This window comes from Physella acuta, unplaced genomic scaffold (genome assembly GCF_028476545.2).
Source record: "Physella acuta isolate Inbredline_101_S28 unplaced genomic scaffold, ASM2847654v3 ptg000308l, whole genome shotgun sequence".
Taxonomy (NCBI): domain Eukaryota; kingdom Metazoa; phylum Mollusca; class Gastropoda; family Physidae; genus Physella; species Physella acuta.
Genome location: NW_026731827.1, coordinates 933,308 through 948,978, shown reverse-complemented (window position 1 = coordinate 948,978; position 15,671 = coordinate 933,308). Strand labels below are relative to the sequence as shown.

Below are 15,671 nucleotides of genomic sequence, written 5' to 3'. Positions count from 1 at the left end.
AAGCAAACCTGCTGACTTTGAGACGTGAATATAAACGGCCTGCCGCCGCCCCCGACCCCCCCCCCCCCCCCCCCCGCCTTCTGCCTTGTGACCACTGAGGTTGGAAACGATTGAGAGGTCAGAAAGCCCCACTCCAATCCCTCATCTTGAACTCCTGAATTGAAAACGCTCTCGTCATGCAACGACGCTCTCATGTTGCCTTCAGTTCGCTGCTTCAGTTTCAAATCTCCCTTGTGTTGCCTTCAGTTCGCTGCACTCAGTTATTTCAGTTTCAAATTTTAATGTTATTAAAACCCTACTACAGGAACTTGTGTAAACGTGTTGCGGTGATGGAAGCAGGCGTTGTTACTGAAATAGCAATATAAACGTGTTGAAATATTACTTTCTGTTTATATTGCTACCACAGGGACTAAAGCAGTGACGTAGCGCGGTCGAGTATCACCCGGTGCGGCACTTAATGGTGTCACCTCTTAAAAGACTAATTTAATACTCGAATTAATCACTTAAGTGGAATAATCATTTTCCTGTATATATTTTGCTATTTTTTTGCATTGGTGTCACCCCCCTAAATGGTGTCACCCGGTGCGGTCCCCCCCCCCCCCCCCGCCCCCCCCCCCCCTGCTACGCCTCTGGACTAAAGTCTATTTATAGAAAAAAAATAATACTCATCCCACTTCCAAAAAAAAAAAAACTATTGCTAATACTACTAGAAATCATAAAAGAGAAAGAAGTAAAATGTTTTAAAATGTCGCTTATAAATAAAATACTCAAAATATAACTAAATGACTAAATAAAGTGCTTACTTCTATAACTATAACAGTGTCGACATCTAATTTCGGAAATTCCAAAAAAATCAACCAATAAAATCAGAGCATTTGTACCAGTACTCGTTCTTTCTGATCAGCCTGCTGGCGGATCCGTGATTGGGGTTTGCCGTCACCATTTCAGTGGTAACTTTAGTTATTGATATTGGAATCTAACGAAACATTATTAACTTTAAACTACTCTTAAGTATTTGACGACCTAACATGTTTTGGTTCCCAATTAAAGAGTTACTTTCAATATACACATTTTTGACATTTTTTAATAAGTAGACCAAGAAGCTTATTAGGCTATTGCCAGGACAAAGATTGCCATTTAATGCCAAACCATTTTTTTTTGTTAGTAGGCCCACCACAGTTTTAACAACGTTGAATATTTTAACTTCTAAACATATTGTCATGTTAACGTTTAAATTAACATCTCTAACGACAGTTAACAAAAAGTTCACGAATACCCAATCAAAGGATAGATTTGAAAGATTTCGGAGCAAATAACAATATTATTAATTATTTCTTATCCAAACTTATAACTAAGGAACAACAAAATTCAGTTTTATTAATTAGATGTTATTGGCCTATTGCAGGGGTCGGCAACCTTTCGAAGCGGAAGAGCCAAAAGTTACAATTTTCTAAATTTCCCTGGTTTTAAAGAGCCACTAACATTTTTTATTTCAAGTATTTTTTTTTTTTTATTAAGATTATTAGTATTTGTGCAAGGAGCGGGAGAGCCGCATCTTGATATCAAAAGAGCCGCATGCGGCTCGCGAGCCGCAGGTTGCCGACCCCTGGCCTATTGTATACATTAAAAACAAATTCGTGTCTTGATTTGTCAATTTTCTTCATTTAAGCACAGTGTAATACTTGGTCGAAAGAGCACAATTTGTTTACTTTAAATATGCTGGATCTCACAGTCCAGAAAATGTCATAAGATGGTGTGGTGGCACAATTGTTGGTGGGCGGGGATAAAAGTATGACGAATTTTTAAAAAAAATTAGAACTAGAAGAATTTTATTCTCGACACAATATCGGGATGAGGGGGGGGGGGGTGAGGGAGGAATTTTGTGGCGTCACCTAAGCATGAGGCAACTGGCTTTTTGAAGAAGTGTGATAATAGGTGTGGTTGGGTTTAAATAGTTGGCTTATTGTTGTAGTTTTAGCAACACATCTTCATGACAAAAACAATACTTACAAATTTTCACCTTGATCAAAATGTACACGTTTAAAGATAATTTAATGTGTGTTATAATTATATCTGACTGTCGATGCGGCAGTAAGGAATGTGTCAACAAAGCGCTGTATTGGTAAACACTTTAAACAGGCCTAGACCTTTTATCGGTCTTATAGTATAGTCTGTTTATCAGGAGTTTGGATATGCTGTATGGGTAAGAACGATTATATGATTTGACAAACTCGATATTCTTTACAATCCGACTTATTCGAAATTATCTCTTAGCCAGTAGGTTACGTGTTGTAATAGTATATTGCCAAGAATGCAGAATAATGTAAATAAAAAGGGTCTTATCAATGACGTCACAAGGAATGGGGAGAAGTCTAACTACTTGTGACGTTAACACTATTTTCCTAAACGTAGAACAGAACAATTGCTATTTAAACCGTTGGAAAAACTAAAAACAAAGTATTAAATCACCAGAATATTCAGGTGTTTTTCCAGACATCTTACAACTTTAGGCAGCGGGGTGGGATGAAAGGCATACTTTATATATATATATATATATATATATATATATATATATATATATATATATATATATATATATATATATATATATATATATATATATATATATATATGTATATATATATATATTGGGGGTGGGGGGACGGGACGGACGTAATCCTATATATTTTTAAATATAAGTTATATATTTATTAATTTTGTTGGGGTGTGTGTGTGTGGAAGGGGTGGGGGGGCGGGAGGGTGGGACGACGACGTCGTACAGGGTTCAAGTATTAAGTGTACTTTAGTGTAAAGGGGTCAAACATATATGACGTCATGCTTTTTTGGACGATTTTTACCCCCCCTCCCCTCTGTCACACGTCGTCACAAAAAGCCAGAACCCCCCCCCCCCCCTTAAATGACGACACTTTTCAGCCTATAACTCCCCTCAAAATTGCTGTTGAATTTTTCTTAAAACATCGATATTTTTCCAAAATCTTGCATTTTGATCAATTCCTATTACAATTTATTAAAACCGTTTTCTAAAACGCGAAATAACGGCTGAAACTCGTTTTCTAACATTGCTTATTTTATGCAAAAAGTGACGTCACACCACCTGAGCCCCCCCCCCATCCCCCTCATCACACACCGTCACAAAATTACGAGCCCCCCCCCCCACCTCCTCCCTACAAGTGTGACGTCATTTATGGACGACCCCTTAAAACAATTTTCCTAAACGTAGAATAAAACAATTGCTATTGGAAAAACAAAAAAAAAATTATTAAATCAGCAGAATATTCAAATGTTTTTCTAGACATCTTACAACTTTAATGAGGGGGGGGGGGATGAAAGGTATACTTAATAAAGGTTAATATATTATATAGACTACATACTATATATATATATATATATATATATATATATATATATATATATATATATATATATATATATATATATATAACCGCCCTCCACGAAGAGATGCCTAAATGAAATCCTGAGCAGATTCCTTCTGTCTAGGCGTGATGGTTTTTATTCCATATAATAAAACTTTATTCGCTATAGCCTACCTTGACTGTAATTACCGGGCCGCTTGGACACAGTCAGCCCATCTCTGTGTATGTACTAAGTGGGATCGGGTTTTCAGTTCAATTATTAAATATAATTAAGTGTACTTTAGTGTACAAAAAACAGGGATACATTGTCATTAGGCGCCCTAAGAAGCCTTTGAGCGGAGGGAGGCCACTCTTTACATTATCTTTTCATGAAAATTTCGTTTTAAAGCTGTCGACTCAATGAGAGTAATCTAGATCTAGATAATTTTTATATTAAAAAAACTCAAATTGTTGAATATATTTTTAAAATTAGTAGCTTACTTCCCCAATACTGCCAAGATTTAAATCATTGAATAGAGCACCTGCGCAGGTTAGGTTTCTGATACTTTTTTAAACTTATAAAATAAAAATCTGTCTTCAATTTTAAAATATTTTTAGGGTGAAAGTAAATTAAATTTTAGATCTGAATATTTTTAATAATGGAAATGATAACAAGTAAGTAGAATGAGTTTTGAATTTTATTTTTTTGTATTTTGATTTCTCTTAATAAGTTAATACTCTTATTACTACTTTTTAGTCTTATCATGGTAGATCTGGGCCAATCTCATCTGTATTAAGTTTACTAGATCTATAACTATAACGTCTCTTGTAGGCTGTTTGATTTATAACTTATGCCTACGTTTTTATACAGGCCTATAAAAATATTATATCAAAACCATCATACTACTATTGTAGGCCGTTGGAATATTATATCATGGCCTATGATCTTTTTAAAAAAAATGATCTTTGCTTAAAATATTTTTTTTCTTTTTTTTTCCCCAGGTTGCTTTGCTTAGCCTTATTTGGTATTGTGGCCTTTAAGTTCTACGCTGAGAAATTATGAAAAAGCATTATGAGCAAAGATTTTACATTTTATTCTTAAAGCTATTAATTCTTCTAAACATGGCGTTGGGATGCAATCAACCTGAAATAGATGGCGACAAACCCCACTCATTGGACCCCCAATATAGAGGTCATGAGCTAGTAGAAACCTACTTGAAAGATGTTAAAGATGGAAATAAAGTAAATTTAGCGGAAAAGGCTGGGACAAGGATTAGCTACAGAGGAAATTTGATGAAAGCCTCACATCTTGATTGGGTAATTTATTCAAAAGCTAACAAGGGTGAAGAGTTTGTGAGAAACAAGACATCTATCTTACTTCTAAACTGGCTGAAAAAACAAAATGATTATAGAAAACTCATAGCAATCAAAGACTTTGACCTGAAAGTTAATTTTGATAAACCAATTTTCTGCACCAAGACTGATATGAACAATCAGCTTCTAACAATCTACAGTTTAGTTTTTATTTTCCTATTTCTTCTGAAATCTGCACCTTCTAAAAATGAAATACAGCTGAAAAATGAGAAAGAAGACAAAATGACTACTTTGTTTCCATTCACATACTGTTTTCAAAAACAGATTTCCACTTTTGCTCCAAATGCTCTTCACACTGAAATCACAGTTTTTCCTGTATTTAGCATGTACCGTATTGCGACCTTCAGAAAGTTGGCACACGCAACAAATCCAACTTACAGCACACTACATTTGGCAAGTTCAGGGTTCTACTACCCTGGTAGTGGGGACATAGTTAAATGTGAACAATGTGAAAGTTCTGTACAACTCACAGATTTCAACACAGACCCAAGCAGCTCTATCTATCACAAAATAGGATGTAGTTTTATCAAGATAAATCAACCACAGGCTCATGGCCTCCCAAATGACCAGGAGAGCATTCCTGATACAGGAAATTATACTACAGTGAATCACATGATACAGCAGGAATCCCACACAACCACACTAGAGTCTGGAGGTGCTGGGAACATAGATCAGACAGGTTTGGTCTTTTTATATTTTCTATGATTTTTATTGTGTAAATATCAAAGAAATAAAAGTATTACACTTTTCAATTTATATTTGTAATAACAGTATTATGAAGTCATGTTTTATTAAATTTTGTTTCCTTTCCCAGATTCTAGTCAGATTTCTGATGTTTTTTCTGGCTATTCTTCTGATTATCCAGATAATATTTTTGGTAAGTTTTTTTTCTAAATATTTGAATATCCCTTTAATATTAGTAATACCCAAATTTGAATGAAGAAGTATGAGATAAAAAAAAAAGGATTACCTTGTAATTTACGCATTTTGAAAAAAAAATATTTTAATATACAATTACTTTATTTAATTATACAAAGAACGCTATAGTTCATTAACTTGCATTGTTTGTAATTGAAATTGATATAATAAATGTTAGTTAAAATAACATTGAACATAATAATAGAAGCCTAAGTGTAAATTGAATGGTCAGCACTAAGGACATGGTAAGTTTTTTTTGGATGGGTTGTTTTAGCTAAAAAGACAAAACAAATGTTTTAAAACTTGATTTCAGGAAATCAAAAATAATATTCATATTCAATTCTTTACCTTTTCTCAATCATTCCGTAAAGGACATTAGTAAATAATTAGCAAAGCCACTATAAAAACAGGTAGCTGCAAACAGAATGAAATAAGAATAACTTGCCATTTTCAGATGTTGATCAGTTTGAATGTGAATGTGAAGATGATGATGGTAAAGATTGCATGAAAAATCCTGGCCATCAACAGTTTTATGATCTAGATCAACTGACTCTTCAAAACATACCTGCTAACTTCAGAAATGAAAACCTGCTTAAACTCTTAAAATTGTTAGGAGAACTGACTGTCAAAGTGGCTATCTTTAATAGATCTAGTACTAGCTGCAAGACAAAGAAATATGGGACAGGGTTTGTGAGTCAAGTGATTGAAGATGGGATACATGGTATCCAGATTTTTATTCTAACTAACAGACACTTGGTTAATAGCCAAGGAAAAAGTATAACAGTAGAATTTTCTTTCATTAATTCCAATATAATTAACTCTCAAATAATACAAGCAGAGAGTGTTCTTCATAGCAAAGTAGCAGGCAACTTTAAATCTATACTCGTTTGCCGCTCTAGCAATTTAAATTTAGCAATTTATTTAAACAAAATTAAACTAGAGTTGTCTGAAGAAATGGGAAGATTGCCTGCAAGGCTGAAAGATTTACTGACTAGAAAAGTTTTCATCATCAGTCATCCACATGGTAAGGGAAAGTTGTTATCCTATGGAGATGCTGGTTACAAGACATACATCATAAAAAAACTCACTGATGGAGGGAATGTAAGGCACCAGCTATTGGAAGCTCAGTCTTTTTATCGAGGTAAATAATTTTGTCATGAACATGCATACAAACCAAAACTGTAGTAAAAGGCTTGAACAATAAAATCAGGGGCTACGATAAGGGGCTGTAACCTAGGGTTATATACAGATGCTATAAGGGGCCATAACCAGTGACAAATTAGGTATGAGTGAGGCCATTGGATATAACTTATCTTGGACCCTTGTTTCAAACCACAAGCACTGATGTTTTCTCATTATAGCTATGTTAAAAATGTGAGACTTATTGAGTTCCTACCTGCAACCCCTCACTTCTATGCTAATAATTCCATTTACTTCTTATGTAAAATTAGGTTTATGCACCTTTATAAAAATATTTTTATTTTCCTAGTTAATTTCAATGTTTCTACACTAACTGATACTTTATTTTTGTATTTGTAAATGTACTACATAAGTAACTGATGGGGAGAAGCGCAATGCTATCATATACACTGCTGACACCTGTCGAGGCTCATCCGGTGCACCTGTCATTACATTCCACAACACTGAAGGTCCCTCAGCTGCAGGACTGACCATCTGGATACACAACGGCGTGGACAAAAGTTCTGGATTGGGTGTCTCCACCTTACAAGGTACTGAACCTTTGTGCAGTAAATGTGTCTAAAATTCTTCCCTATACAAGGGAGCCAATCTTTATGCAATTATTGTCAAAGAGTTGTTACTTTACAAGGTATCAAATCTTTTGGGTTCAAACCAATAGAAAATACCTGAGTCCACCCAGCTCTGATGGGTACCTAAATCAGGAAACAAAGACAGCTGGGCATAGTGCTAACCACATTATCCCCTGGTATTGAAACAGATGAACTCTACTTCATCTGCCCCATGTATTTTGGGTATAAATGTGAAAAGATTATGATGAAACCTTTGTGTCTAAAACTCTTTACCTTAAAAAAAAGCAGTAAATGATTGTAAAAATTCCCTATTTTACAATATTCAAAATCTTTGTACAATAATTGCCTCACATTGTTTAGTTTGATATATTAATATTTTAAATTGACCAACTTTCAAAACTAATATCACATCTATCTTTTAATAGTTGAAGAATGTTTAAAATAGTTGTGACAATAGTATTTATATCAGGTTATTTGTTACTGGCACATGTTTCTCTAACTTCAGAGGTGAGCACACAAAATGACAGGCCTAAACAACATGGAGGATCTTTAACTGAGAGGGATCAGGAGCCATTAGGACATCTGGTGCCACTAGGTGTTGCCAGGCAACCTGCAGCAGTAAATACTTCAGTAGCCTTGGGTATTTCATCTTATCCTGTCTACGCTGCATTTCAAAAACGTTTTGAAAGTTTCGCCAACTGGCTATTTGGTCACATCCTGAGTGTAAATGATCTGGTTGCTGCAGGATTTTTTTATGCTGGTAATGTCTGAACATACTATGTTCAATCCCTACAATAAACATGACTTAAAGGCTATATTATAAAAATCCTTTTAGGTAGATTTATGTGGCCTATTGGAAGTATTACTAGATAAAAATTTAAAAAATTCATAGTTATTTTAATTAGTAAGAATATATAAATATGTGAATTATCATTCAAGTGTCTAGATATTTAATTTTTTAAGAAAAATTAATAACTTGCTTTAGTAACCTGGAAATTTTCAGTGTGAATCTACCACAATGTTTAAAATTCCAATTAAAATACTCTCAATAATCTCCTTACTTTTCATACATAATATAATACAATGACTACATCTGTTGCAAGTAATATAAGTTTATATTTAATGTATGCTACTGACAAAATAACAGGATATGATGATTGTGTGCGATGCTTCCAATGTGGAGTTGGTTTGAAGTCATGGAAAGAGGGAGATAACATTATTGAACAGCATCATAAGCACAAACCATCATGTCCACTGCTCCAGTTACAGATGAGAAATGCTTTAACAGAATCTAGCAGAAATATAGGTAACATTTTTTCTGTTACTAAACTTCATTATATTAAAAATGTTAGTGCAGAAAACAAGTTTTAAATTTAAATCTAAATAATGCGGTCACTTGATACATTTTCTTCATGCTAATTTTCTGGTTTGTATGAATTAACAATAGAATATTTAATTGAAGAAAAACATAAAATTGAGTGTACTGAGTATACTATATTAATCGATTTTATACAACTGACCAACAACGTAAGGTATAACTTGGCTTCAGTGTTATAGTATACAATATTAGCCTATATAATACAACAGACGAATAATCTAAAGTATATTGTGGCTTCAAGTTAATATTCTCCTAATGTTTTCTCTTGTTTTAAAATGTTTGTGAAAACTGACAACTGCACAGGTCAACCAGTAGTTAGAGAAAATCTGCCATCTTCAACGTTACATGGGCTTCAAACTGGGGACACAGAAGGAAACACTTTTTTACCTCTAGAGTGTTATGGCCCTGCTGCTGAGCCACTGAGAATGAACGGCTCTTCCAATGAGCTGCTGAGAATAAATGTCTCTTCCAATGAGCCACTAAGAATGAATGGGTCAAGCACTGAGCCTTTTTCAGAGCCAGAGACTAGTCAGAAAGTTCTAGAGCAAGTAGTTAGTCAAAGCCTGGCAGCTTTTTCACTACAGGAAAATTTAGCTGACACTCACAGTGAAGGTAATCTATTTTTTAAAATAATTTACAGGATTTAGAATGGGGTTTTCATACATTGGCTTTCTAACTGGCTGTTTCATATTTAATTTGTTCATGTTTTGTGGTTGTTTGTTAATATTTTTTGGTTATTGATTTGTTAATGTTTTTTTTATTTGGTATTGATCTTTGAAGTATTTTGTGGTTTACTCCCCTTTCACAGCCAAAATTTAATCAAGTTCCTATTTTCAGAGGATATATGTAAATTATATTGGCTATCAATACAAATGTAGTGGGTCTATTTACTGGAACTAATGAGCAAAAGTCACAACAACATAATGCATAACAGTCTACATTTAGAGAAATACAAAGAGTTTCTTTCAGGCATCTCTATAGCACATCTGTCACCTTAACCCCATATGATATAGAATTTATATACCACATCCAACTACCAAGAATTTTTCACACCCCCACCCCCATCTGAAAAAAAAGTTTGAAAGAAACATGGCTCACAAATTACAAACATGCTTATTAAATGTATTGTTAACAATACTAATATCTAAAGCTATGGGTCTGTTTGACATGGAATATGCTTCACATGTAGACCGTAGCATAATTTTATAACTTACAACAAAATAGTTTGTATAAAAATTGTTGTCTAATAATTTTTTTTTTGGTTTATAGATCTATTATGTAGTACAAGCCTTTTCACAAAAATTTATATTCACAAAGCTGAAAAAAATAAAAAAAATTATTCTGCATTAGGCCTTTATTCCTACATTTCTGTACATATCTACCAACTCTAAATGACATTGTTTACACACGCATTATTTTATGCAGGCAACAGATGTGCAAATAATAATTTGACAAGTGAAACTACGCAGGAAAAATCTAAATATCTACCAGATGGATCAACTGAAGCAACAGAGAGCGCAGCAGGAATGGCAGGATGTATGCCTAGTATAGTGAGTGCAAGTAAGTGCACAGTTTTACTTTTTAAATTACTCATCTAGTGTTAAGAAGGCAGTAGCAAGGAAACAACATAAACCACAGTTAGTGAGGTTTTTAAAAATGTTTTGTTGTAAATTTAGATTACACTAAATCATATGCTGTTAAGATAATTAAAGTAGTGGACACAATTATATTTCTATAAAGATTGAATTTTGAGCCCTGATTTTCACTTGAGCAATGTAGGCTGTAGACTATACTGTTTGGTTTTCTACATAAAGCATAGTAGGCCTAAAGCATGAATCAACCATTGTTTTTGCTTTGCTTTGTCAATCTATATCTGAAGCCAGATTTAAGTAAAATAAACTGTTTCCTAAAAAAATCTGTTACATACTTGACTGACAAGTATTTTAAATAAAAGAATAGGTTTATACCTTAGAATTTACTGAAACAATACCCACAAGTAAACATTTAGGACCCACTTTATCTACTGATTGACTTAAGTAAACATCTTATACTTACTAACAATTTATATTTCAAGTAAAATTTTCTTTTAAAACAATTCTTCATATCATTTAGCTAAGTCACTGAAAGATGTTAAAGTTTCTGTACTGGGCCATGAAAACCGAGTCCTACAAAAACGATTCCAGTGTTGTGTCTGCCATGTTAAAGCTGTAAAAGAACTTCTGTTGCCATGTGGTGATCTGTGTGTATGTACAGATTGTTCTAAAAATTTGAATGTATGTCCTGTATGTCAGGGTCAAATCCTAGCAACAGTAACAACATACTTTACATAGTTGTTTTTAAATTTAAATTAATTTTTAGAAAGTTAATATTTTTATTGGTGCAAAATAAATTATAAATTTGTCGTTATTAATTGTGTAAAGCATTACTAATTTAATTCATGTGACATAGGTTTGCTATTTGTATGTGTCTTTTACTCTTTTCAAATAAATATACCCTTTTATAATTCTCTTGGGAAGGAACATAGATATAAGCTATTCATCTGAAAGGACTGAGTTAAAACATTTTATGCATAAGTTCCATTCTCTCCCAACTCATACACAAACCAAGATAAAATTTGTTACCATAAAAGTTAAGTTATAACTACTGTTCACTATAGTATTATTGAAGTTTTATAAATCTTAAATTAGTCACGAATCATAATGTGACCATAAATGTAGGTGTTACACAAATAAGTAATTTCTCATAAAAACACATTTTAGTTACCCATCTAAATTTATAATACTGTATTTTTGTAAAAAAATGTATTATTTTTGTGTCTAGAAATTTAAATATAGTAAAGAATCACATCATTTAAGAGGAAATTTATAGTCGAATTGTGCATTAAAATTAAGATTGTGTATGAAAGTTATGCTAATTTTTTCTTCCAACCATTCCAATAGAAGAAAAATTAGAACAAATTCATTAAAATATTAAAATGATATTGTTAATTCTTTTCTTTAACTTATTTGTTCTTGTATTTATTTTTCTTGTGAATGTAATTAACTAGACATTTAATTGCCCATTTAACATTAACTTGTTTTTAAAATGATAGTACAGATAAACAAACCGGCTATCTAGGCCTATAATCTACTAATATTAGACCCGTTTGACTGTTAAAAAGAATGTTATGGGCCCCCTATTTGATTATTTAAAGTAGCTTTATGGGTTTCTCATTCAACTATTTTAAGTTAATTGTGTTGCTGGCCCCCATTTGACTATGTAGGTATTTTGGGAGTTTTTGGGTCTCCATTTGACTATTTAAATGAGTTTTATGTGAACCTATACAAAAATTTAATGATGTTTATAGGCCCAACTATTAGACTACTTACAGAAGAGCAAAAACTTATGAAAGTAGACCTATATAAGGTGGGGCAAAAAGTCACAATTTTGTCTGTTATATATGACCACTTCAGAGTGAATCAAAACTAATAGGACTGAACTAGATGCGGAACATACATTAAAACAACAAATTGAACAAGTAAAATAAAATTAATATTTTTATTTTTTTGATATCTAGATGAAAAATGTGCTCCGGTCAACTGTTGTTACTTCTTGCCCCATGCTGGGGTAAGTTGGCACAAGCCCAAAAAGCTCAATAAAATAATGTTTTACAAAGCAAATTAAATAGCAATTTCTTCTCTTAATTATTATTAACATAAGTCATACTAAATAAAAGGAATTTATTCACAATTATTAATATAAATGAAAAAAATAAATATAAATAAAACAAACATGGGAAACCATAACACATATGAAACCTCTGTGTTTAAATAATTTTGACAGGTTAGCCAGATACGACGTTACGCTTTTCACAATTTTGCGGCGGGTATAAATGAGATAAAGCATGGTTTTTTTTAAAAACAAGATTATATGATTATATCAGGCTGAAAATACATAGAGTATATCTCTTAAACTAATTACTAAATAAGAACATGGTTTAAATAACTAATTTAAAATTTGGTATTGCAGTCTACTAATATATATATATATATATATATATATATATATATATATATATATATATATATATATATATATATATATATATATATATCCGAGGCATAGCGACCCTTCCCGGCGCCTGGGGACAAGTTTCGAATTGCACCCCCCCCCCTCGAACTTTTGATTTAACTTTCAATTTGTTTTTCCAACCCATTTTGGCGCACCCCCCCCCTAAGGTCGGCGCACGGGGACATATGTCCCCCCGCCCCCTCCCCCTCGCTACGCCTCTGATATATATATATATATATATATATATATATATATATATATATATATATATATATATATATATATATATATAATATATATATATATATGTTTTCTAGTTCTGCCTCTGCGATGTAGATCTAGTTTTTTTTTTTTTTTTTTTTTTACAAAACTACTGTCAAAGCAAAGATGTGCGAAAGCAAATGAAATTTGGTCGGATTCTACCAATAATAGTTAACTATAATTTTGTAGACCATGTTCGTTGATTTGTATGGTAGGCCCTATACCTTTCTATAACTAAAAATTCCAAGTTTGAGTTTTGTAAGAAAAATTGGATTTGTATTTTTGGTAAATACCTAATTGGGAATTCCCGATAACATTTATAATCAAATATGGATACCACGAACCCGTATTAAGTATTAACGGACAAACAAAATTCATCGGTTATCATTATCAAGTTAAAAATAATATTTACAATTACGGTAACAGATGCAAATCCAAATTATACGTTAATAAAAAAATATCCAATTTGAATGTGTCTTTAAACTTTAAATAAAGCAACCATTGTTTACAAACGATACCGTTCTAAATAATGGAATCGGTGTAGATTTCTAAGTCCAACTGGTGTCAAGAAGAAACATTCAAGTAATTTGCATTCTGGTTGTTTTCTGAAAAAAAAAATAACAAGTATGTATTCCGATGCAAAATAAACTGAGAAAGGTTTGCATAGTTGATAGATCTAAATCTCAGTGACAGTATTCAGAGTTTCTTCCAGGCATCTCTTCGGGGGGGCCAAGCCACCCCCCCGAAAAATTTTTACCGCCCCCCCCCGAACGAAATGAAATTTATATAATTTATATAGAAAATATATACTTTTAACAGTGTCCGCCCCCCCGAAGAAAGTCTACCGCCCCCCCCCCCCCCCGAAAATTTCAAGTGCCCCCCCGGAGAAAAAAGTCTGGAAGAAACACTGACCGTATTGTGCATTTTTAATAGTCAGTTAAGTTTCGCCCACTCAATACTTACTTAGGTTGCACAGCTAGCTACTGGCCTATGGTGACAATTTTAGTAAAAACTTAATTTATTCTTTTTATAATGTAGTCTATTAAGATTGAGATTAGAATACAATTTTGGGTAAACGACGAAACACGTATATGCACGCTCAGGGGGGTAGACAGGGATTGTTGGGGACGACGAGCTAGTGTTGCTACTATTTCAAAATATTAAATATAAAAAAAAATTGACCTATTTCCTTCCCCCACTATTGTTAGTCAAGTCTTTAGGACGTAAAACAGGGATTTCTTCGAATGAAGGAACTCTAGGTTTTCCCCATATGTCTTTTATAACATACAACACGATTGGTTGACAACTCCCGCGCCAAAAAAAGAAAATTTAAAAAGAAAAAAATCAATAATAGGGCCTATGCCTCAACGTTTTTTCTTTATTTTAGTTTTGAATAGAACTCTAGATTGTTAAATCATTTTTGGTGTTTAAAAATCAATTAGGCGGGTTGGCTGTATTGTTAATGTATAGCCTACTCCATATATGAATTATGCAATTCTTTTTCAAAGCAGGTAGGTTTATTTATTTTATTAGTTTATTGTTATTTAACAGGTTTACATTTGGAATAAATTTTTAAAGAATACCTATTATAGGTAGCTTACTGTTTACCTTTTACAATCGCTTACCAATTAATAGATTTTAATATCTGTCCTTACATAGGATATTCTTCAAATTTTTCTTCCTTAATATTCTTTATAATTGTAAGCCCTGCTAGCGGGGGGGGGGGGGGGGGATACCTAAAATCTACCCTTCTAGGCTTATCTATTACCGTCCGGTCAGTGCAAGCCCGGCTAAACCCAGACTGGTTAATAACTTAACCTTAGTCTAAATAATAAAAACAAAAAAATCTTTAACAATTAATAAAATTTATTTTCCAAAAATATGGAACCAATGAAAAATCACAAAAAAAGAATAGATAAAAACTGCTGACACAAAACAGACAAAACAATTTATATCCAACACAACAGGACAAACCTATGTGCAACAAAACAGAACCAAACAAAACCAAACAAAACAGAACCAAACAAAACAAACTTTTTACATCAAACAAAACACCCAGCCAAGTCGCACAAGCAACCTCACTGGAAAGGGGGGGGGGGGGGGAAGAGAAAAAGAAAAGGAAAACATAAGAAAAATGCATGGAAATATATACATCAATATATATACATGTCTAAAATACTACCTACTACTACTATCTAGCTAAAGCCTCGAGTAAAACTCCCTACTATTACAATTCTAAAAGCAATTCTCATAAACACAACTAAACACTGTCTAACCAAGAACTAGCAACTTAAAAATAACGTGTAAACAAATTCATTGTAGAACCAATCTTTCCTACACAAGGAGCAGCCCGAAGCCATTGGTCTACCTAAACAACATCCACATTGATAACACTGAAGTTAACACACTCCGCTAAGGCCCCAATGAAGGCAGACACAAAGCAAGAGATACTCAACATGACGTTGCACGAAACAGCACACACATTAATTTTAAACAACCTAAAACTCGAGGCAACTAAAATATACTAATCTAATTACTGTCTAAAAC

The 15,671-nt window shown here is 33.0% G+C and overlaps 1 protein-coding gene across 1 annotated transcript; it reads left to right on the top strand.

The window, feature by feature from the left end:
* The first annotated feature begins 875 nt into the window (after nucleotides 1-875).
* Nucleotides 876-11,813, top strand: LOC131940059 (uncharacterized). The gene is made up of 10 exons (XM_059298618.1): nucleotides 876-950; nucleotides 4,377-5,427; nucleotides 5,563-5,625; nucleotides 6,121-6,807; nucleotides 7,220-7,396; nucleotides 7,941-8,195; nucleotides 8,583-8,741; nucleotides 9,117-9,425; nucleotides 10,239-10,373; nucleotides 10,926-11,813. The coding sequence occupies exons 2-10, from the start codon at nucleotides 4,434-4,436 to the stop codon at nucleotides 11,141-11,143; spliced, it is 2,997 nt and encodes a 998-aa protein (XP_059154601.1). The 5' UTR covers nucleotides 876-950; nucleotides 4,377-4,433; the 3' UTR covers nucleotides 11,144-11,813.
* The last annotated feature ends 3,858 nt before the right edge of the window (nucleotides 11,814-15,671 follow it).